The following is a 24,888-nucleotide window of genomic DNA, read 5'->3' as shown; positions in this document are numbered from 1 at the left end:
CAATTTAACGATTTAACGACCGACTTGGGAAAAAGCAGCATGTCAGATTTTTACCTACATGCAGTTATTGACAGCGGCTATAGCTGCTAGCAGTAGCCATTGTATTCTGCCAGCCTTGAATGTTTCCGCGCCCCCTCCATGCGGGCAGAATACAATAGCGCATCAGGTGGCATTCCCCCATCAATACTGGCTGTGTTGATGGAAGAATCAAGTGATTTTCGTTCCTGCTACCCTTGGTGCTTAGTTGCTCACTTTTGTTCTACTGACCCCTTGCCACTGCTCCTGCTCCGGCTCTTAAAGAAGATCTAAATGCCGTGGAGGTGCAAAGGCAGGCTTTCCATTCATGTGATTGGCTGTCACAGTGATCACATGTTGGCCTGGTTCGCACAAATGTGAACTCTAGGAGCTGCATTTTGCACAGGCATAGAACATCCTAGAGTTCACATTTGTGCGAACCAGGCCAACATGTGACCACTGTGACAGCCAATCACATGAATGGAAAGCCTACCTTTGCCCCTCCATGGCATTTAGATCCTCCTTAAGACCTGGACCAGGAGCAGTGGCAAGGGGTCAGTAGAACAAAAGTGAGCAATTAAGGTTGGTCTCATGAAATACAGGAATATGGTCCCTGCTGCATTTATGGAATCGTAGCCCGCATGGGAACTGCAACTGCAGTGCGGTTCTCAATGTGGGAACGATTTCCAGTGCATATAGCATGCCATTAGGATTAATTGCACCCGCACACATCTCTTGCATTTTTCTGTGTGGGTGGTTGCAGCTGTGGGAACTGGTGCAGACCTCCAGCAGGAACCACTTGCACAGATATGAACTTAGCATTAGCACAGAAATGCCACTTTCTGTGAACGCATAAGTGTTGTGGCTCAGTGTTAAAACCCATATATGCATACTGCCTGTGGGAACAGGTTAAATGAACTGTTGACAGTGTTTTATTTTATATGGTGATCATTATAAAAAAAATACATGTTGATCCTGCCAGAAATCTGAGCTGCTAACTTCCTGTGCACTCTGCTTAAGCTGACTTTTAACAGTGTCCCAATTCTCAGTGCTCACTAAGGACTTTGTTCTTGGGTTCAGATACACTTCAAAGGGTACCTATACCAAGACGCCGTTGCTGAGTTCCCCTTAAAATGATAATTGCCCATCTGTTATCTCCATCCAATGGCTTCAATACTTTTTGCATCACTCCCTCGTAACAAGGGGCATTTCTGGATTTCCGACTTCGGTCTGATCTGGCTGACCTCATTGAAATTTTGGGTCCGTGATTCAAAGTGATGAAACTTTACCAGCCAGCCAACTAGCATTTTTAGGAGGGTATTTGTCTGCAGATGTTAGTAACTTGGCTGTCATTCTGATCCTCTGGATTCGAGACCTTCTCAATCACCAAAGAGGAACAAGTACAGTATATAGACTGGGATTTTTAGATGTCCCTTGTGGTCTGCTTGCTCTGGTTCGAGGAGACTAAGAAAGCAGAGAATCCAGAAGATCACACTGACAGATAAAAAACAATACTATTTTACTTACGTGGTCTGCAGCCTGACTGTATAGCAAATAAAAAGCCAAGGCTTTTAAATGGGCTTTAAGGAAAGTAAAGTGTCTCCTAAACCAACCTATATTCAGGACAGGCTTTTTTTTTTATTTTATTTTTTACTTTATCACATTTATTCCATGTCTCTAGTCATTATAAATACCATTTGAATCATTCAAGGTTGGTTACCCAAACCCATCATACCATTTCCAGATGACCAATAGGAATCTGTTGTTTCAAATTCAGGGGCGGGAGGCGGGGGCAGAAAATCACCAATATATTCTGCAAGTGGTGGCGGGTAGCCAGACAATTGAGAACCTGGAAAAGAAAGAATTTTGTTAGTTAAGGATACAACCTGGCTACAGCAAACACTTAAAGGATGAGTCCACCTTTACAGGAAAAATAAGAAATGCACATTTTAGGTAAAAAAAAATATACATTTATTATTTTTTTTTGTAATGGACCTGTAATGCTTTACAGGTCCATTACAAAAAAAAATAATAAATGTGTATTTTTTTTTTTACCGGCAATGTGCATTTCTTATTTTTGCAATGCTTTACAGGTCCATTCTGCTGATCCCACCCACAATCAGCAGATACATTTATGGGTTTCTGCCACAGTACTGCAGACTGTCTGTGTATCTTGTCTGGATGAACCTTTGCTATGGCCAGGCAGTTACACTGTGACAGGAAGACTTAAAGCGGGAGTCCACCGGGACTCCGCGTTTTTTTTTTTTTTTTTAAAAGCCAGCAGCTACAAATACTGCAGCTGCTGACTTTTAAATAGTGACACTTACCTGTCCAGCGCGCCCGCGATGTCGGCACCCGAAGCCGATCGCTCGCTCGGCTGCCGGGTCCCGCCGCCATCTTGGGTATGGGAATCAGGAAATGGAGCCTTTCGGCTTCATTTCCCGGTTCCCTACTGCGCATGCGCGAGCCGCGCGGCGCAATCCGGACGGTCCCCGCTGCCTCTGGGAGCTGTGTGTTTCCCAGCAGGCAGCGGGGCACTTGCTGAAGGGGGCGGGCGCTTGCGGAACGGGGGCGTAACGTACGCCCCGTTCCGCAGAGAGCTAGCCCGGAAGTGGGTGCAGTTACCTGGATTATCCAGGTAACTGCACCCCCCTCCCCCCTGAAAGGTGCCGATTGTGGCGCCGGAGGGGGGGGGGATTCCGATGAGCGGAGGTCCATTTTAGGGTGGACCTCCGCTTTAAAGCGGAGTTCCACCTAAAAGTGGAACTTCTGCTCATTGCACTTCCCCCCCCCCTCCGGTGCCACATTTGACACCTTTTGGGGGGAAGGGGGGACAGAATACCTGTCTTTCACAGGTATGCTGTCCCCACTTCTGGGAGCCTCAGCTGCAGGTATTGACGTCACCGCGGGGCTACCTTCTCCTTCCCTGGCCGCTGGGCCAGTAGGAGAGAGGAGCAGAGCCTCGCGCATGTTCGCGCAGGTTCCCGACGTGCAGTCCCAAGGCTACACTGCCGGATTCCCTTACTCGCAATGGAGGCGGCAGCACCCAACAGCTGATGGAAACATCAGCTGCGGTGCTGACATTGCTGGACCCCAGGACAGGTAAGTGTCCGATTATTAAAAGTAAGCAGCTGCAGTATTGGCAGCTGCTGGCTTTTAATTTTTGCAGCAGTGGACGGACCTCCACTTTAATGAACTACCACAGCACTGTGGGGGGTGTGAGGCAGAAGTTGTCAGAATAGGGGAGCTGGGTCGGTGCATCTTTAATGTGGATCTTTCCGAACGAGCTACCTGCCCACACACGGTACTTTTGCGGCGGACTAGGTCCGGCGGACTTAGTCTGCCGGACTATCCGCCGTACTTTTGAAATTGATGGACTCGCCCACACACACAGAGGAAAGTCATTTTGAACGCGGCTCCAGGTAGCCGGGACTAGCGAGGGAAGTGTCGCTGGCCCCGTCACCTGGTATGGAGTTAAAGGGGAAGCCCTACGCCGAAAAAACGGCTTGGGGGTCCCCTCCTAGGTCCATATCAGACCCTTATCCGAGCATGCTACCCGGCCGGTCAGGAAAGAGGATGCTGGGACTGTGACATCATAATGGGGGGGACATCATCCGGCGATGTCCCTATATAAGTTGCCGCACGCTGCGTGCCTGTCATTGTGGCCAGAGACAGCGACGAGTCAACAGCTCAAGAAGAGAAGACGGCGACAGCGGCAACAGAAGACCGGGACACCGCTTGTAAAAGTACTAGAAGAAGGTGCGGAGGCCCGGCAAGAAGAACCGAAGAGGGGGACAAGACCCCCGAAGAGGGGGACAAGACCCCCGAAGACGGAAGAAGACCCCCAGGCGGCGATGAAGAAGAAAGCCGGCGAGAAGATCCCCCAAGACAGAAGACCCCAGGAGCAGTGCAATAATTTTTTTTTTAAACCTTGTGTGTTGTGTTTTTTTTTAAGTTTTTTTCACAGGTGAATGGGTAGGGGTACATTGTACCCCATACTCATTCACATAGGGTGGTAGTCGGGGCCCCCTTATTAAACAGGGCTCCCGGATTCCGATAAGCCCCCCGCCCACAGACCCCTACCCCGACAACCCATTGGTTGTCGGGAAGAGGCCCTTGTCCTCATCATGTTGAGGGCACGTGGCCTGGTACGGCTCAGGAGGGGGGGGGGGGGCTGCCCCTTTAACTCCATATCAGGTGACGGGGGTCAGTGACGCCTCCTTCGCTGGTCCTGGCTACCTGGAGCCGCGCTCAAAATGAGCAGACTTTCCTCCGGGCGGGAAAAGTCCGTTCATTTCAAAAGTACGGTGGACTAGCACACACGCGGCCGTATTGTCCGCCGAAATGTGAATCCGGCGGACATATTGCAAAACTACTTTCTCAGTCCACCGGACTTTTGGGTAAAAAAATCCACCAGAGCCCACACACGGGGGGATTGTCAGGCGGACTTTTCCACCGGATTGTTTGATCGTGTGTACGTGGCTTTAGTCTGTCTGTCTACAGTCATGGCCAAAAATATTGTCACCCTGCATTTCCGTCAGATAATGCACCACTTCGCCCAGTAAATTATTGCAATTACAAATGTTTAGACATTCTCTATTTCTTTTGGCATGAAACAAAAAGTCAAATCTTACACATTCCACGCAAAACTCCAAAAATGGACTGGGAAAAATTACTGGCACCCTCAATAATAATTGGTAGCACGCCCCTTAGAAAAAATAACTGAAATCTATGGCTTCCTTTCGCCAACTGCTCCAGGTATCTCAGATTGGAAGGGTCCCTTTTCCCAACTGCTGTTTTGAGATCTCTCCACAGGTGCTCTATGGGATTTAGATCTGGACTCATTGCTGGGTGCTTTTAAATGTGTGCTTTCAATCATTGTCCTGCTGTAGGTCCCATGACCTCTGATGGAGACCCAACTTTCTGACACTGGGCCCTACAGTGCACCCCAGATTTCTTTGGTAGTCCTCAGATGCACAGTTAAGACATCCAGAGCCTGAAGCAGCAAAGAAAACCCAAAACATCCATGAACTTCCACCATGCGTGACTGTAGGTAATGTACTCTTTGCTCTAAAGGCCTCATTTATTTTTTGAAAACAGTAGCTCTACCAAAAAGGTGAAATCTTGTTTCTTTGTCCACAGCACATCCTCCCAAAAGGATTTTGTCTTCCTCAGGTATGTTTTTGCAAAGGCTTTAATCAATTTTTCTCTTTCAACCACCTAAAGGGAGATTAGCTACAATATAATGGGCTGTACTAGACAATGTAGCGCACAGTGGACACAGGAACATTAAAGATCTCTGAAGATGGACTTGTAGCCTTGAGATTGTCCATGCTTTTCCACAATTTGTGTTCTCAAATCCTCCGACAATTCTTTGCTTCTCTTTCTCTTCTCCATGCTTCGTGTGGCAAACAGACACACAACATGAAGGTTGGATACATTTTTCACCATTTTAACTGGTTGCCGACATGATTTCTATATTATCAGCACCTGTTAATTGATACAGGTGAGTTTAATTACAAAAATTACAGGAGCATCACAAACTTGGAATGCAATTATTTCTTACAATTTTGAGAAGGTGCCAATAATGACCATGTGCATGGCATTATGAAATCTGAAGACTACCAAAGAATTCTGGGGTGCAATGTAGAGCCCAGTGTCACAAAGTTGGGTCTCTATCAGAGGTCATGGGTCTTACAACAGAACAATGACAATCTAGGAGCCTAGGAGCAATTGGCGAAAGAAGAGTCGTCTAAAATTCCCGTAGAGAGGTGTAAGAAACTCATCGATGGTTACAGGAAGCAATTGATTTCAGTTATTTTTTCCAAGGGCTGTGCTACCAAATATTAAATTGAGGATGCTGTCAAGTTTGTCCAGTTCATTTTTGGAGTTTTGCATTGATTGTGTCAGTTTTGTGTCAGATTTGGCTTTTTGTTTCTCCAGTTTTTGTGTCATACCAATACAATACACAAAAGAAATAAACACGAGAATGCCTAAACATTTGCAATTGCAACAATTTTCTGGGCGAAGTGGTGCGTTATCTGACAGAAATGCATGGGTGCCAATATTTTTTGCCCATGACTCTATCTATCTATCTCTCTCTATCTCTCTATCTCTCTCTCTATCTCTCTCTCTCTCTCTCTCTCTCTCTCTCTCTCTATCTCTCTCTCTCTATCTCTATCTCTCTCTCTCTCTATCTCGCTCTCTCTATCTCTATCTCTCTCTCTCTATCTCTCTCTCTCTCTATCTCTCTCTATCTCTCTCTCTCTCTCTATCTCTCTCTCTCTCTCTCTCTCTTCTTCTCTCTCTCTCTCTCTCTCTCTCTCTCTCTATCAATCTATCTCTCTCTCTCTCTATCTCTCTCTATCTCTCTCTCTCTCTCTCTCTCTCTCTATCTCTCTATCTCTCTATCTCTCTCTCTCTCTCTCTATCTCTCTATCTCTCTCTCTCTCTCTCTCTCTCTCTCTCTCTCTCTCTCTCTCTCTCTCTCTCTCTCTCTCTCTCTCTCTCTCTCTCTCTCTCTCTCTCTCTCTCTCTCTCTCTATCTATCTATCTCTCTATCTCCCTATCTCCCTATCTTTCTATCTCCCTATCTCTCTATCTATCATCCCTTCATTCTATCTAACCTACCTGCCAGACAATTGGATTTGATATATATAAATGGGATGTAGGTTGGTGTATGGTTTATCTCATACCATTTACTTTAGGCCAACACGTATCTGTCATTCCATAATCATGAGTGGGAGGTGGAGGGAGAAGCTCTTCAGTATTATCTGTAGGTGAGAATTGGGAGAACCAGGCATCTGAAAAAAAAGGAAAACAAACCTGATTTTAAAAAAAAACTCACATTCATACATACACTTATTAGGCCAATTAAGACAGGAGCCAGTTAACCTACCAGCATGTCTTTGGAGTGTTTGAGGACACATTCTACACTCTAATAGTACATTTTATACACTCCTTTAGTTACCACCTTACTCTTAAACAATAAACCCCCAATAACAACATTTATATGAAAGCCTGTCCACCTCCAGCCCCAACGCGTTTCACCTCACTAAGGACGTACTGGCAGTGCCGGGACAAGGTCATCCAGCGCCCAGGGCAAAGATGCCAAACTGTGCCCCCCCTTCCCTTAGGGTTAGGCTCAGGGTGCCCCCTACCCCTGCATATACTATTGCGCCAGGGGAAGCCTCCCTTTGTCCTGGCCCTGCCTACTGGTGCCAGAGGTTGATAGGTGGGACTTTATGTTGTGAATCCTTTAATATATTTAGGCTGGTTTCACATGGATGATGGCATCATTGTGAGTCCCTTTCATTTCCACTTGACATCCGATATAAGGTTGTTATGCTTGTGATTTTTATATTGTGTTACAGCACTTTATTTTATATAGGAAAGTGTTGAGACAAGTTGGGAATGATTTTATAAATGTATTACATAAACGTAGATGTTCCTCCATCACTGTTTAGTCTGGCTTGTGAACATAATTATCAAATGTTGCCATCTAGTGTATGAATTGCAGAATGCAGGTCTGAAAGAAGTTAGTCTTGTTCCTATTTAATGTAATGTGAACTCATTCCAGACATACTGCTCAGGTTCAGTTACATTTGATGGTGGCTGTTTGTGGACTGCAGTCTTCTAGTCATTCCACAGATTTTTAATGGAGTTTAAAGCAAAGGTCTGCCCCCCAAAAAAAATAAAATAATTAAAAGCCAGCAGCTACACATACTGCAGCTGCTGACTTTTAATAATCAGACACTTACCTGTGCTGGAGTCCAGCGATAGGCACCGCAGCTGATGTTTCCATAAGTTGTCGGGTGCTGCCGCTGTCATTGTGGTTAAGGAAAGCCAGTAGTGTAGCCTTACGGCTTCACGCCGAGTACTCTACTGCGCATGCGCGAGGCCCCGCTCCTCTCTCCTACTGGTACAGAGACAGGGAGAGGAGAAGGGACCCCCACGGTGACGTCATGGGCTGTGGCGTGGACTCCTGGAAGTGGGAACAAAATACCTGTCAAAGACAGGTATCCTGTCCCCCCTGAAAGGTGTCAATTGTGGCCCCGGAGGGGGAGAGGAGACAAACGAGCGGAAGTTCCACTTTTGGGTGGAACTCCGCTTTAAGTCTGGGTTCTGACTAGGCCATGCAAAGACATTCACTTTTTTCTCCTTCCACCACTGTGTGCTCCTTTTAGCTGTGAGCTTTGGGTCATTGTCATGTTGGAAGGTAAACCTTCTTCCCATTGACAACTTTCTGGCAGAGGGCAGCAGACTTTCATCAAGAGTTTGATGGAAATTTGCCCCATCCATTTTTCCTTCTATCCTGACAAGTGCTCCAGTCCCTGCTTCAGAGAAACTCCCCCATAACAGGATATGACCCCCTCCATGCTTTGCTGTGGGAATCATGTTATTTGGATGGTGGTCTGTATTGGATTTCCACCAGACACATAGTTTGGCGTTTAACCCCTGCTAGTGGCCAAATAAAGGGTTAAAAGCGCCCACAAAAAGCTGCTACCAAAAGCGTTTTTCAGGTGTTTTTCAGGCTCTTCCCATTGATTTCAATGGGAAAAGCGCTGCAAAGAAGCTGCTTGCAGGACTTTTTTGACTTCCTGCCAGCACAGCACCTCAGTGTGAAAGGCCTCGGGCTTTTACATTGAGATTGCAGTTGCGGCTTCTTTTAAGCGCTTTACAGGCACTTTTTTTAAGCGCCTGAAAAACGCCTGAAAAACACCCCAGTGTGAAAGGGGTCTAAGGATTATTCTTCCCACTGACCATCACACTAATGTATCATGAGCTGTAGTTATAGTCATTTTTAGTAGTGGTTTCCTGAGACTGGAAAGTTATTTCAAGGGTTCCTCTGTATAGAAAATATTGAGAAAGACTGGTCTACATACAGTGCCTTGAAAAAGTATTCACACCCCTTTAAATTTTCCACATTTTGTCATGTTACAACCAAAAACTTAAATATATTTTATGAGGATTTTATGTGATAGACCAACACAAAGTAGCACATAATTGTGAAGTGGAAGGAAAATTATAAATGGTTTTCAAAATTTTTTACAAATAAATATGTGAAAAGTGTGGCGTGCATTTGTATTCAACCCCCTTTTACTCTGATACCTCTAACTAAAATCTAGTTGAACCAATTGCCTTCAGAAGTCAGTCACCTAATTAGTAAAAAGAGTCTAATAATTTAAAAAAATTAAAAAAAAAAAAAATGTGTAAAAAAAAAAAAAAATTTTTGAAAAAAAAAGAATTGTTATAAAACAAAAATTCATTTTTAAAAAAAAAAAAAATGTTTTTGAAAAAACAAAAAAATGTTTTTGAAAAAACAAAAAAATGTTTTGAAAAAATATCATTGAAAAAAAGTTTGTAAAAAAATGTACAAAAAAAAGTAATAATTTTTGAAATGTAAAAAAAGTTAATTTGTTTGAAAACAAAAAATAAAAAAAAAAAAATAATTTTGGGAAAATTTTTTTTTAAATAGCACTGATTGCTTTATAAATGACAATGGTCCCAAAAATGTGTTAAAAATGTCCGATGTGTCCGCCATAATGTCGCAGTCACGATAAAAATCGCTGATCGCCGCCATTACTAGTAAAAATATATATTAATAAAATGCTATAAAACTATCCCCTATTTTGTAAATGCAATAACTTTTGCGCAAACCAATCAATAATCGTTAATTGCGATTTTCTTTTTAAAAAAAATATGTAGAAGAATACGTATCGGCCTAAACTGAGGAAAAAAATAAAAACCACAGAGGTGATCAACTACCACCAAAAGAAAGCTCTATTTGTGGGAAAAAAGGACACCAATTTTGTTTGGGAGCCATGTCGCACGATTGCGCAATTGTCAGTTAAAGCGATACAGTGCCGAAACGCAAAAAGGGGTCTGGTCCTTTGGCTGCAAATTGGTCCGGGGCTTAAGTGGTTCAAAAAAAAGCATTTTAGAAAAAAAAAATTGGGGGGAAAAAAAACATTTAAAAATATATTTTTTTCAAAAAACAAATACTTTTTTTCAAAAAACAAAAAATTATTTTTGAAAAAACTAAAAAAGTTGAAAAAATTTTTTTGAAAACTTTTTTTGAAAAAAAATTATTTAAAAAAAATAATTTTTGAAAAAAATCATTAGTCTATCCTCAATGAGTCACATCTCCATTCCAAAATCCATGCAGCTTCTCTAATAAATGAAGTAATTATAACTAAACTGATCACGTCTTCCTACCATTTTTGATAAAAAAAAAATTTAGGGGGAAAAAAAATCATTTAAAAAAATATTAAAAAAAAAAAAAACAAATCATTTTTTTTCAAAAAACAAAAAAATTCTTTTTGAAAAAACTAAAAAAAGTTAGAAATTTTTTTTTTCAAAAAACAATTTTGAAAATTTTTTTTTTTTTTTACATTTTTTTCTTTAAACAAACCATTTAAAAAATAATAATTTTTGAAAAAAAATCATTTAAAAAAATAATTTTTGAAATAAATCATTTGGAAAAAAAATGTATGAGTCTATCCTCAATGAGTCACATCTCCATTCCAAAATCCATGCAGCTTCTCTAATAAATGAAGTAATTATAACTAAACTGATCACGTCCTCCTACCATTTTTGATAAAAAAAGAATTTTTGGGAAAAAAATCATTTAAAAAAATTTTTTTTTTGAAAAAAACAAATATTTTTTTTCAAAAAACCAAAAATTCTTTTTGAAAAAACTAAAAAAAGTTAGATTTTTTTTTTTCAAAAAACAATTTTTAATTTAAATTTTTTTTTTTTTTTACATTTTTTTCTTTAAACAAACTATTTAAAAAAAATAATTTTTGAAAAAAAATTATTTAAAAATAATAATTTTTGAAAAAGTCATTTGGAAATTTTTTTTTTTTTTTTTAAATAATTTTTTGAAAAGAAAATAATTTTTGATTTTTCAAAATTTTTTAAAAATAAATAATTTGAATTTTTTTTGAAAAAAATTTTTTTTTGATGAAAATATTCTGCTCTTTCAGCTAATGATGGGACTTTAACTTTTTTACTATACTATTTATACTTTTTATAATATTAAACTTTTTAACACTTTTCACAGCTACTCCACCCAGTTACTCCGCCCACTCCAGTAGGTGGAGGCAAGAGCACCTCACACAATTTCCCCAGAAATTGTAGCTTTTCTAGTTATCTTTGTTATTTCTAATAAAAAGATTGGAATATAAAACATAATCACTTAGTTACATTGGCCACTAGATGTCACTCATCTTCAAGGTTTTATTAGGAATCCCTCTGTGCCATTTATCATTTCTGTAAAATCTGTTTCGGATGAATGTCATCGTCATTTTATTTTCCATATCTGTGATCTGCATACCATACTTCACATTCAAATTGTAAATATTTTTTTCAAATCCTCCATGAACATCTGTGTGTCTGAGTCTATCCTCAATGAGTCAAATCTCCATTCCAAAATCCATGCAGCTTCTCTAATAATGATGTAATTAGAACTAAACTGATTATGTCCTCCTACCGGGATGAAATTTCCAATTCTGTCCACCAAAATTAGAATTTTCCTTTCAGGTTAATAGTAGTGCACAGATAACCTGCTACCCAAGCCATCATTGGTATCCAATACCTGTAAATGCCTATAGATTCATCGGAATTGGATGGATTTGGGTTTGATCCCTTCCAGTCTTCGTGGTCGTCATGGATCATGGTGGTGAGACCTTTGATCAGGTCAGGATAAGTAGTTGACTTCTCAGCTAAGCTGATTATGCTGCAAGCCTGTAAGTTACTTTAATTACTTTAATTATTGTTCTATTTTATATAACACTTCTGCTTCTTCTGCATTGCTTTACACTGTTGATCACATGACATTCTGTCCTCAGAAGAGCTCGTGCTCTAATGTCCCTCATACATGGTGACACAAAGCAGGTCTAACGTGAGGGGAAGTCAATGAAGCCACATATATGTTTTTCCACTGTGGGAGGAAGCTGGTGTACCTACCTAGAGGAAACCCACTTAAAGTAAAATGAAACCCTCAACATTTTAGATGAACACATTGAGAACAAAATCCGATCGTTCAGAACGCGGTGACGTTAATCACGTACGACGGGACTATAAAGAGGGCGGTAGCCAATAGCTTTCGTCTCGTAATTTATTCTGAGCATGCGTGGCACTTTGTCCGTTGGAATTGTCTACACACGATCGGAATTTAAACGATCGGATTTTGTTGTCGGAAAATTTTAGATCCAGATCTCAAACCGACTGGAAAAGTCCGATGGAGCCCGCACACGATCGGGATTTCAAACAACACGATCCGATCGCACATTTTCCGTTGGAAAGTCCGACCATGTCTACAGGGCATTAGCCCAGCACTTGCAGTTTACAGCTTTTACTGCCATTGGCTGATGTTCCTGTTGGCTCCTGTTCTCTCATTGCTGCTTCCCTGAACTTCCGGGCTTCACAGTGGACAGTGTAGTCTTCAGTCAGTCTGCTAGCTTGGGGAAGGGAGGGGAGAGGAGGAGGGAGGAGCAAGTGGCATCCTAGGCTGGAGGGCTTTGTGTTTCTATTGATGAACACAGTGTAGGGAGACACAGCTTCAGTCCCTGCATGCAAGGGTGGCTCCAAGAGAAAGCAGCCACCCTGAAACCGGAAATCTGGGGAAATGGTCATGACACCGGCTTAAATTAGAACATAGACAAGGATTAAAAGATAAAGAAGCTCATACTCAGTACATGATTAAATCAGCTGCTGAGGGTTTATTATCACTTTGTCCTCTTGTCAACCACATTATAGCCAAATGATGGCTACAGCGCAGTCGCACATTTCCAGGAGGGCGCCGATTGATATCCTCCCAGAACCCTGCCCTGGGTGTGCATTGGCATGATTTGTGATCACTGAGTCCTTCGGACACAGATCGAGGTTAAAGAGCCAATCACAGTGGCCTTTTACCATGTGATCAGCTCTGTCCAATCACAGCTGATTACATGTAAACAATTGCTGGTTATTGGCATTTCCTTTTCTAAGTGCTGTCACTCTCTGAGGAAAGGAAAGCCGATAACTGACTGCCCTGTGACAGGGCAGACTGATAATCAAGGCACTGATTATCAATGCAGCCCCATCAGTGCCAGTGTCCATCGGTGCTGCATATCAGTACCCATTGGTGTTGCATATCAGTGCAGCTTATCAGTTATAAGTGCAGCTTATCAGTTATAAGTGCAGCCTCATCAGTTGCCCATCAGTGCAGCTTATCAGTACCAATCAATGCAGCCTCATCGGTGCAGCTTATCAGTGCAACATATCAGTGCCAATCAATACAGCCTCATCAGTGCAGCCTCATCAGTGCAGCTAATCAATGCCAATCAATGCAACCTCATCAGTGCAGCTTATCCATGCCAGTCAATGCAGCCTCATCAGTGCAGCTTATCAGTGCCAATCAATGCAGCCTCATCAGTGCAGCCTCATCAGTGCAGCTTATCAGTACCAATCAATGTAGCCTCATTGGTGCAGCTTATGAGTGCCAATCAATGCAGCCTCATCAGTGCAGCTTATCAGTGCAAATTAATGCAGCCTCATCAGTGCAGCATCATCATTGCTCATCAGTGCAGCCTCATTGGTGCAGCTGATCAGGGCCAATCAATACAGCCTCATCAGTGCAGCTTATCAGTGCCAATCAATGCAGCATCATCAGTACAGCATCGTCATTGCTCATCAGTGCAGCCTCATTGGTGCAGCTTATCAGTGTCAATCAATTCAGCCTCATCAGTGCAGCTTATTAGTGCCAATCAATGCAGCCTCATCAGTGCAGCATCATCATTGCTCATCAATTCAGCCTCATTGGTGCAGATTATCAGGGCCAATCAATACAGCCTTATCAGTGCAGGTTATCAGTGCCAATCAATGCAGCTTCATCAGTGCAGCCTCATTGGTGCAGCTTATCAGTGCTAATCAATGCAGCTTCATCAGTGCAGCCTCATTGGTGCAGCTTACCAGTGCCAATCAATGCAGCCTCATCAGTGAAACATCTTCATTGCTCATCAGTGCAGCCTTATTGGTGCAGCCTATCAGTGTCCATCAGTGCAGCCTCATCACTGCACATCAATGAAGAAGAAAAATTACTTATTTGCAAAATTGTATAACAGAAACAAAGAAAACATTTTTTTTCAAACAGCTGTGTCTGCTCAGTGCTCATCCACTCTGTGTGTCCGGTACCCACCAGCTCAGCCTGTTCAGTGCCCATCAGCTCAGCCTGTTTAGTGCCCATCAGCTCAGCCTCTTTAGTGCACATCAGCTCAGCCTTCTCAGTGCCCATCAGCTCAGCCTTTTCAGTGCCCATCAATGCAGCCTGTTCAGTGCCCAGCAGCTCAGCCTGTTTAGTGTCCAGCAGCTCAGCCTGTTCAGTGCCCATTAATGTAGTCTGTTTAGTACTCAGCAGCTCAGCCTGTTCAGTGCCCATCAATGCTGTCTGTTCAGTGCCCATCAATGCTGTCTGTTCAGTGCCCAGCAACGCAGCCTGTTCAGTGCCCATCAATGCACTCTGTTCAGTGTCCATTAGCTCAGCCTTTTCAGTGCCCAGCAGCTCAGCCTGTTCCGTGCCCATCAATGCAGCCCGTTTATTCCCCCTTCAATGCAGCCTGTTCAGTGCCCACCCAAGCAGCCTGTTCAGTGCCCATCAGCTCAGCCTGTTCAGTCCCGGGCAGCTCAGCCTGTTCAGTGCCTATCAGCTCAGCCTTTACATCACCCAGCAGCTTAACCCATTCAGTGCCCATCAGCTCTGCCTCTTCAATTCCCATCAGCTCAGCCAGCTCAGTGCCCATCAGCTCTGCCTCTTCAATTCCCATCAGCTCAGCCAGCTCAGTGCCCATCAGCTCAGCCTTTTCAGTGCCCTGCAGCTGAGCCCTTTCAGGGCCCAGCTGCTCAGCCCTTTCAGTGCCCAGCTGCTCAGCCCTTTCAGTGCCCAGCAGCTCAGCCCTTTCAGTGCCCAGCAGCTCAGCCCTTTCAGGGCCCAGCAGCTCAACCCGTTCAGTGCCCAGGAGCTCAGCCCTTTCAGTGCCCAGCAACTCAGCCCATTCATTGCCCATCATCTCAGTCCATTCATTGCCCAGCAGCTCGGCCTGTTCAGTGCCCAGCAGCTCAGCCTGTTCAGTGCCCCTCAATACAGCCTGTTCAGTCCCCAGCAGCTCAGCCTGTTCAGTGACCTGTGATCAGTGTAGAGTGAGCGAGGAGAGGAGATGGATTATACAGAGCGGATGGGATCTCCTGTTCACCATGCATGGCAGCTGCCCTCAGAAGAAGTTCCGCCTCCTATGAGAGACATCACCAATGTTCTGCCTATCAATCCGGGGACTGTCCCCGGAAACCAGCGACATCTGGTCACCCTACTGTATTTACAGTGTTGCATGACTGCGCAATTGTCATTCAAAGTGTGACAGCACTAAAAGCTGACAATTGGCCCGGACAGGAAGGGGGTGAAAGCGCCCAGTAAGCAAGTGATTAAGCAAAGGGGATTGTAAAAACCTCCTGCAGACAGGAACTTTGGTGGAACACAAACTCAGAATCCTATTACAAAAAAAAAAAAAAAGTCTAACTACCACAGCATGCAGTGTTCACCATACAATATAGTCCTGTGATAAGCTTACTTTCAAGAACAGCGCCATCTAGTGGCGAAAATTCAGAATTCAGTTAGAATCGTAGAATCAGGAACCTGATGGTTTTGGCTAGTCTCAGTCATATGGATGAAGGATAAATTGCATTTCTGGGGACATTATTATTTATCTCACCTTTATCATATCCACAACACCATATATAGTAGAAACACTGAATACTGAATACAATAGATTTTAGCAGCCAGACTGATTAGTTTATGTGGGACTCGGAGAGAGTTGTGAAATCATTTCGAGAAGAGGTGTCAGGAAACTGGAGCCTATATAGGAAGTGAAAATGCACATTGGTGAGACTAGAGAGTAAACTGTGTCTAAAGTCACTAAGTGTGGGAAGAAATTGTAAAAAGGACAAATAGGAATTTATCTTCTGTTAATTATTTGACTCAGTTTTTAGAGTTTGAATTTTACTTTCAAATTAAAGAGGCACATTAACTCATTGGAGCAAAAAAAAGATCACTGGGACCTATACATTTAAACCTAAGTCCTAAAAATTTTAATGTAGCACCTTCCTAGTTAAGCAGATTTAGTTTTGTGGCTCTCCTGTAATCAGTAGATTAGTGCTTGATTGCTTTAGGCTGCTCTGGGTTCTGCAGGATGCAAGTTTGATTTCTTCCCCCTGTTTCCTTGAGATTTCCAGAACATAGTGGGTGGGAGAGTCAAATAAGCAGCATGAATATTTATGCAGGTGGTGGTTGGGAAGTGCATAAATAGTTTGTGGCCCCCGAGAGATTTTTTTTTTCTCTGGCGGAGAGGTTCCTAGCCAGAAGGTCAGGCTATCCTGTTAGGATTCTGTTTATCTCATCGAGGTCCCTAGCTGTGTTTAGCGGGGGGCTCTATCATGCTACAAGTACTTTGGAAGCCAAATGAGGGGTGCTACTGAGGATCCGATATGAGAACTCCACAGTGGAGTCAGGCTGACTGATCCTGAGGGAGACATCCAAATCCTGGGGACACTAAGTACAGACCTAAGGAAGAAGGATCACAGTGACTGTTGCTGGTTTTAACCCCTGTTCTGCTGCATTTAAGGCCCGTCTGGCCTGGGTCATTACTAATAGTGTCCCAGTGCTGTCCATTTTCTGTATTACTGCTGAAGGGACTGTTCTGAGAAGCTGCTACCAAGGAGAGAGTGCCCTCATATTCCTGTTTTAATGTTCTGGAGCATCATACAGCTCCCTAAACCCCATCCAAGTTAATCTGCAATAAACTTTTAAAAAGGCAACTCCTGGACTGTTTTTTTTTGAGCCAGTGGAGTTGCAGTTTGCCTGGCTGCTGCTACACAGTGGAAAAAGACCCTGTGACACAAATCAGCAGCTCCTGTGAGGGTGGTGCTACATAAATATCATTTCAAAAGTAAATTTCAGATCTATAAATCTGCCGCCTTCTTTAAAATAAAACTTGATAATCCATACGTGAAGGTCATTGTTCAGACACTTCCTTTTATAGGGTGACCACGCTCTGTCCATGTCTCCTAAATGTGTTCCTGTATTGTCACCTGTCACATGAACTTCTAAAGGAGATTACAAATGACCAGTTTAGCACACATTAACAGGCAAAGCCCACTATTGTCACCATCAGTAAACCTGCCATGAAAAGTGTCATGCATCCAAAGGTTTGTCAATGGTTCTCTCCTTCTAGACTACCCAAGGTATCTGTTAATTTCAGCAGTTGAAGGAAACCATGATATTTCTGATTCTGAGCAATATCACTGTATCCAAATTCCCATTTTTTTTGACTCCTTAATCTGGGATTACGATCGTTCTAAACCCTCAGCAGCATTTGAACACTGGTGTTGCACCTGCCTGACCACTCAAGTCCTCATATCATCACTGTACACTTCCCTTTTGAAGGTTACCATCACCCAACTCCCTCCTATTGTGCATGGTGAGAACGTGACTTTGGGGTCCTGCAGATTGGACTAAGATAATACGAGGCTCTCTTTTATTCTTCACAATATGTGGATTTGGATCTATGCCATGGTCAATATGGTACTGTACCTGAACATAAGTAAGGACCCATAGTGACCCACATTTTATGGCCACAAAGCATACCATTGAAAAGGCATAGAAGATACCCTCCTTTCATTTGATGAGATGAAACAATGAGTACATGGTACGCTTTTGAAATTAACAGCAATCCTCACTGACACACACACATTTTTTCAGTTTTGGTAGCCCTGGCTTGATCATCTCCTTTGACAAAGCGCATTTTCTAGACTTGTAAGGCCGCGTACACACGGGCGGACTGTTCGCCCAACTAAGTTCGGCAGACAATCCGACAGACAGTCCGTTCAAAATTAGCATGAACGGACTTGACCACACACGATGAACGAACAGTCCGCTGAAAACGTGCGTGATGACGTGTACAGCACGTACGACGGGACTAGAAAAACGACGTCCTATACACTGCAATGCAACCTTCGGCCGTGTAAACCCTTTCTGAGCATGCGCCATACTTAGTCCGTCCAACTTGCCTACACACGAGCGGACTGTCCGCTGAAACCAAGTTTGGACGGACAAAACCAAGTTTGAACGGACTGTCTTACGGAAATTCCGTAAGACTTTGTTCGTCAGACTGTCCGCTGAAACAGTCCGCTGAAGCCCACACACGAGCGGATTGTCCGCTGAAACACTGTTCAGCGGACTAAGTTGGGCGAACAGTCCGCCTGTGTGTACGCGGCCTAAGGCTCTACTCGGACTTTCCAAAGCTGGTCATGGACCCCTCCTCCGGGGCGGTATTCTGTTCTGAACTCTACTGACCCTCTATTCCTTTATTTCTCTTGTAACCTAGTAATTTCCTCCCCCCCTTTTTCTTTCTCTCACTGGTGCCCTCATTGGTGCTAAGGGCCTGGTATGGACCTGGGGGGGACCCGCACGCTGTTTTTTTTCACAATTTATTTTTCCAAATTTTTTTTTCCCGCCAATCTTTTTTTACATTCAGCTGATGACTTATTGGTTGTTAAGGATGTGGTGGCCGGCTTCCTGACCCCTCCTTAGCAACCAGCTAATATAAAGTGAGGGAAAAAAAGGGTTTAAAAATGGATGCCAGCAGATTGGATGTAAGCGGATGTCGCTAATATTCATTTTTTGTCCATTACAATTTTTTGACGGATGAAAAATAGGGGTTTTATTCGTCAAAAAAGGGAAAGTGGATGAAAATGGTTGCAAGTTAATGATCATCAGTTGCCATTGGTTTTTCCATAGGAATGCATTGATATCTGTTTTTCATCAGTCAACGGATGGATGAAAAACAGATGAATGGTTCTATATACAGTGGTGTGAAAAAGTGTTTGCCCCCTTCCTCATTTCCTGTTCCTTTGCATGTTTGTCACACTTAAGTGTTTCGGAACATCAAACCAATTTAAACAATAGTCAAGGACAACACAAGTAAACACAAAATGCAATTTGTAAATGAAGGTGTTTATTATTAAAGGTGAAAAAAAATCCAAACCATCATGGCCCTGTGTGAAAAAGTGATTGCCTCCCTTGTTAAAACATACTATAACTGTGGTTGTCCACACCTGAGTTCAATTTCTCTAGCCACACCCAGGCCTGATTATTGCCACACCTGTTCACATTTAAGGCATCACTTAAATAGGATTCTAATCCATGTCTGCTAACCTTGTTCCTGACCTGGCTACATCTGATTCTTGGATCCTACCAACCAACCTCTGTTTGGATTTATGACTACGTCTCTGCTTCCTGATTTGGTACCACACCACCAGCACGTTATCAACTTCTGATGTTCCCGACCTTGAACCTGATCCTGATTTTGCACCTGTCTGCCTGACTCCTGCTGAACAAGGCTTGTGACCAGACTCCACACCACCACTGGAAGGACTCCTGTGTCTCCAAGCTGCAGCTCACTCCTACAGCTTCCAGACACCTGCACCTGAATATTTATGCAGGTGGTGGTTGGGAAGTGCATAAATAGTTTGTGGCCCCCGAGAGATTTTTTTTTTCTCTGGCGGAGAGGTTCCTAGCCAGAAGGTCAGGCTATCCTGTTAGGATTCTGTTTATCTCATCGAGGTCCCTAGCTGTGTTTAGCGGGGGGCTCTATCATGCTACATGTACTTTGGAAGCCAAATGAGGGGTGCTACTGAGGATCCGATATGAGAACTCCACAGTGGAGTCAGGCTGACTGATCCTGAGGGAGACATCCAAATCCTGGGGACACTAAGTACAGACCTAAGGAAGAAGGATCACAGTGACTGTTGCTGGTTTTAACCCCTGTTCTGCTGCATTTAAGGCCCGTCTGGCCTGGGTCATTACTAATAGTGTCCCAGTGCTGTCCATTTTCTGTATTACTGCTGAAGGGACTGTTCTGAGAAGCTGCTACCAAGGAGAGAGTGCCCTCATATTCCTGTTTTAATGTTCTGGAGCATCATACAGCTCCCTAAACCCCATCCAAGTTAATCTGCAATAAACTTTTAAAAAGGCAACTCCTGGACTGTTTTTTTTTGAGCCAGTGGAGTTGCAGTTTGCCTGGCTGCTGCTACACAGTGGAAAAAGACCCTGTGACACAAATCAGCAGCTCCTGTGAGGGTGGTGCTACATAAATATCATTTCAAAAGTAAATTTCAGATCTATAAATCTGCCGCCTTCTTTAAAATAAAACTTGATAATCCATACGTGAAGGTCATTGTTCAGACACTTCCTTTTATAGGGTGACCACGCTCTGTCCATGTCTCCTAAATGTGTTCCTGTATTGTCACCTGTCACATGAACTTCTAAAGGAGATTACAAATGACCAGTTTAGCACACATTAACAGGCAAAGCCCACTATTGTCACCATCAGTAAACCTGCCATGAAAAGTGTCATGCATCCAAAGGTTTGTCAATGGTTCTCTCCTTCTAGACTACCCAAGGTATCTGTTAATTTCAGCAGTTGAAGGAAACCATGATATTTCTGATTCTGAGCAATATCACTGTATCCAAATTCCCATTTTTTTTGACTCCTTAATCTGGGATTACGATCGTTCTAAACCCTCAGCAGCATTTGAACACTGGTGTTGCACCTGCCTGACCACTCAAGTCCTCATATCATCACTGTACACTTCCCTTTTGAAGGTTACCATCACCCAACTCCCTCCTATTGTGCATGGTGAGAACGTGACTTTGGGGTCCTGCAGATTGGACTAAGATAATACGAGGCTCTCTTTTATTCTTCACAATATGTGGATTTGGATCTATGCCATGGTCAATATGGTACTGTACCTGAACATAAGTAAGGACCCATAGTGACCCACATTTTATGGCCACAAAGCATACCATTGAAAAGGCATAGAAGATACCCTCCTTTCATTTGATGAGATGAAACAATGAGTACATGGTACGCTTTTGAAATTAACAGCAATCCTCACTGACACACACACATTTTTTCAGTTTTGGTAGCCCTGGCTTGATCATCTCCTTTGACAAAGCGCATTTTCTAGACTTGTAAGGCCGCGTACACACGGGCGGACTGTTCGCCCAACTAAGTTCGGCAGACAATCCGACAGACAGTCCGTTCAAAATTAGCATGAACGGACTTGACCACACACGATGAACGAACAGTCCGCTGAAAACGTGCGTGATGACGTGTACAGCACGTACGACGGGACTAGAAAAACGACGTCCTATACACTGCAATGCAACCTTCGGCCGTGTAAACCCTTTCTGAGCATGCGCCATACTTAGTCCGTCCAACTTGCCTACACACGAGCGGACTGTCCGCTGAAACCAAGTTTGGACGGACAAAACCAAGTTTGAACGGACTGTCTTACGGAAATTCCGTAAGACTTTGTTCGTCAGACTGTCCGCTGAAACAGTCCGCTGAAGCCCACACACGAGCGGATTGTCCGCTGAAACACTGTTCAGCGGACTAAGTTGGGCGAACAGTCCGCCTGTGTGTACGCGGCCTAAGGCTCTACTCGGACTTTCCAAAGCTGGTCATGGACCCCTCCTCCGGGGCGGTATTCTGTTCTGAACTCTACTGACCCTCTATTCCTTTATTTCTCTTGTAACCTAGTAATTTCCTCCCCCCCTTTTTCTTTCTCTCACTGGTGCCCTCATTGGTGCTAAGGGCCTGGTATGGACCTGGGGGGGACCCGCACGCTGTTTTTTTTCACAATTTATTTTTCCAAATTTTTTTTTCCCGCCAATCTTTTTTTACATTCAGCTGATGACTTATTGGTTGTTAAGGATGTGGTGGCCGGCTTCCTGACCCCTCCTTAGCAACCAGCTAATATAAAGTGAGGGAAAAAAAGGGTTTAAAAATGGATGCCAGCAGATTGGATGTAAGCGGATGTCGCTAATATTCATTTTTTGTCCATTACAATTTTTTGACGGATGAAAAATAGGGGTTTTATTCGTCAAAAAAGGGAAAGTGGATGAAAATGGTTGCAAGTTAATGATCATCAGTTGCCATTGGTTTTTCCATAGGAATGCATTGATATCTGTTTTTCATCAGTCAACGGATGGATGAAAAACAGATGAATGGTTCTATATACAGTGGTGTGAAAAAGTGTTTGCCCCCTTCCTCATTTCCTGTTCCTTTGCATGTTTGTCACACTTAAGTGTTTCGGAACATCAAACCAATTTAAACAATAGTCAAGGACAACACAAGTAAACACAAAATGCAATTTGTAAATGAAGGTGTTTATTATTAAAGGTGAAAAAAAATCCAAACCATCATGGCCCTGTGTGAAAAAGTGATTGCCTCCCTTGTTAAAACATACTATAACTGTGGTTGTCCACACCTGAGTTCAATTTCTCTAGCCACACCCAGGCCTGATTATTGCCACACCTGTTCACAATCAAGGCATCACTTAAATAGGATTCTAATCCATGTCTGCTAACCTTGTTCCTGACCTGGCTACATCTGATTCTTGGATCCTACCAACCAACCTCTGTTTGGATTTATGACTACGTCTCTGCTTCCTGATTTGGTACCACACCACTAGCACGTTATCAACTTCTGATGTTCCCGACCTTGAACCTGATCCTGATTTTGCACCTGTCTGCCTGACTCCTGCTGAACAAGGCTTGTGACCAGACTCCACACCACCACTGGAAGGACTCCTGTGTCTCCAAGCTGCAGCTCACTCCTACAGCTTCCAGACACCTGCACCTTTCCAGTCTCTGTCTCCACTACCAGAGGTACTTGGATGGGAATTGTGCAAGAGGCCACCCTCATCATCTTGGGCTCCACAGTCAGGTATGGGACACTGACAGCCCTATTCCAAATTAGGCAAACACATTCCTTGCACAGCCATGCTTGTAGGCAAACAGAAGGAGCAACTATTGTTACTGAAACCAAAGAGCACCCAGTACATGAATGGATAAAATATTGGAAATAATAGATATATTTAGTAGGTCGGCAAATTTGAGCTTCCAAAATGCTGAGCCTCAATAGATGATAAAACAGGAGAAGTCAGCAGTGAGATACTGTCACTTACCTGATCCCGTTGTGTGCCTTTCATCTGCAGGAGGGTCGCAGTGCTCAAACAGTGCAGGTAGAGGGGGTAAAGGAAGATCGTTATCCATAATGGGGGAATTAGGGATACTGGAAGCTGTTCCATTGGGAATTCTAAAATAATGCCAGAGAACAGAAGGCATTACAGACAGAAAATAAATGGAATACCAATATAAAAAAATGTTTAGGCTCACATTTGGATGCCAGCTGTTTTTCTTTAATTTATTGTTTATTATTACACATTTTTGGCACTAGAAAGGTTAAATGTATTTTTTTGTTAATAGAATTTATTTTTAAGTTTTAAAAAAATAAAATGTTTGCCCTTATTCCTTTTAAAATAACCAGCCTGGCACACAAGGCATTCCTGCTAGTATCTCCATGGCAAGTGAGCAGTAATCGTGCAGCCCCTGGCACGTCGATACCAGAGTGAATGCCTTTTAGCATTGAGGGTGTATTTTGAAAGGAGTTCCCCAAAAACAGGTGTACACCTCCCAAAGCACCAGTGCCCAATGCTGATGGTCACTGGGGTCTTTGCATTGGGAAGGATGTCCAGAGGGGTCTCATGTGCCCACCTACCTGGCACCCTTTGAGGGAGCCTATGCTTTCTCCGGGCATTCCAGCTCTGGAGAACACTTACTGAGAGACAGTTGTAGACACTGCTGGATCATTAAATGTACTTGTAAAATTAACCACATTAAAAAAAATAAAAATGTTGTGCGTGGTTTGTTTTATTTTTACCACTACTGACCCACATGCATGCTTGACTAGGAACTCAAAGTATTCCCAAAACCAGTTAACAAGGGAGGGAGTGACCACCTACTTTGTCCCTAGAGGGAACAGGTATGTGGCACATAGACTCCCCCTGCCAGCCCCCTCTCACTCCTCTGAAGGTGGTATTGGGGAATGTGACCATGTTTCATGTTACACCCTAAATATAGGTGTAATGTGAAACATGGTTACATCGGTGAAATAAGCCTTGAACTATTTGTTTAAGTAATTACTTTTTTTTAATCATGATATGCTGTAATGAACAGATAATCTGGTCAGGCATGGGTAAACTCCCTTTCCATGTCTGCACTTCCTGAGGCATCACGATCATGGTCCTCAAACCATGGGTATTGTTATGTATAATGCTGGGGTCACTCGGTATGGGTTGGGGATTGTAGACATTTTTTTTTTTTTTACTTTAATAGAAATTCAGAAAATGGAAATAAATATCTGAGTAGTGGACCTGGGTTTGACCTCACTCATGAATAATATATTGCACCCCATCCCCTGAAGTGACTTTAGTGCATTTGTAGCGATATTCTGGGAATTATTATTTTTTTTTATGTTTTTACGAGATTGTCTTGTCTTTTGTTATATATAATTGAAACTGAGTATTTTTATTTTTATTTTAAAATTTAGTCTGATCTACCCCAAAATTTTTTTTATCTAATTCTGAACCTTCTCATCTCTTCCTCTTATTCTCTTCTCATTCTTCTACAAAGGGGACCTTCCCACCTACATTATGTTCTTCCTTTTCAAAACAGACTTTGTCACCCAACTGAACTTGGCACTACATCCTAGCCAGTTTCTTACCAGCCTTCTAATTTAATAATTAATTAATGTAGACCACATTTGTGCCATGGCTTTACTGACCAGAAAAACTATAGGCTTCTGTTGTGCTTTGATATGGTACTGCGCCACCGGGTTCTACAACTCGGGCAACTATTTGTGCATTGCTTATACCTGCATGCTCTTCTATATTATTTCCTGTATCTTGATATCTTCTAATAAAAACCTATTGAAA

At 43.0% G+C, this 24,888-nt stretch overlaps 1 protein-coding gene across 2 annotated transcripts in view; it reads right to left on the bottom strand.

Moving 5' to 3' along the window:
- The window catches only part of ABI3 (ABI family member 3), a 77,984-nt gene that overhangs the window by 6,363 nt on the left and 46,733 nt on the right, over positions 1 to 24,888 (bottom strand). For both annotated transcript variants that reach the window (XM_077459983.1, XM_077459982.1), the window contains exons 6-8: positions 23,080 to 23,210; positions 6,711 to 6,818; positions 1,751 to 1,864 (exon numbers count right to left, since the gene is read on the bottom strand). In XM_077459983.1, the coding sequence (XP_077316109.1) occupies positions 1,751 to 1,864; positions 6,711 to 6,818; positions 23,080 to 23,210 (353 nt within the window). The remainder of the gene's footprint in view (positions 1 to 1,750; positions 1,865 to 6,710; positions 6,819 to 23,079; positions 23,211 to 24,888) is intronic.

Source organism: Lithobates pipiens, unplaced genomic scaffold (genome assembly GCF_037356315.1).
Source record: "Lithobates pipiens isolate NorthernLeopardFrog02 unplaced genomic scaffold, aLitPip1_a1.2 Scaffold_28, whole genome shotgun sequence".
Taxonomy (NCBI): domain Eukaryota; kingdom Metazoa; phylum Chordata; class Amphibia; order Anura; family Ranidae; genus Lithobates; species Lithobates pipiens.
This window is presented reverse-complemented; position numbering and strand designations above follow the sequence as displayed.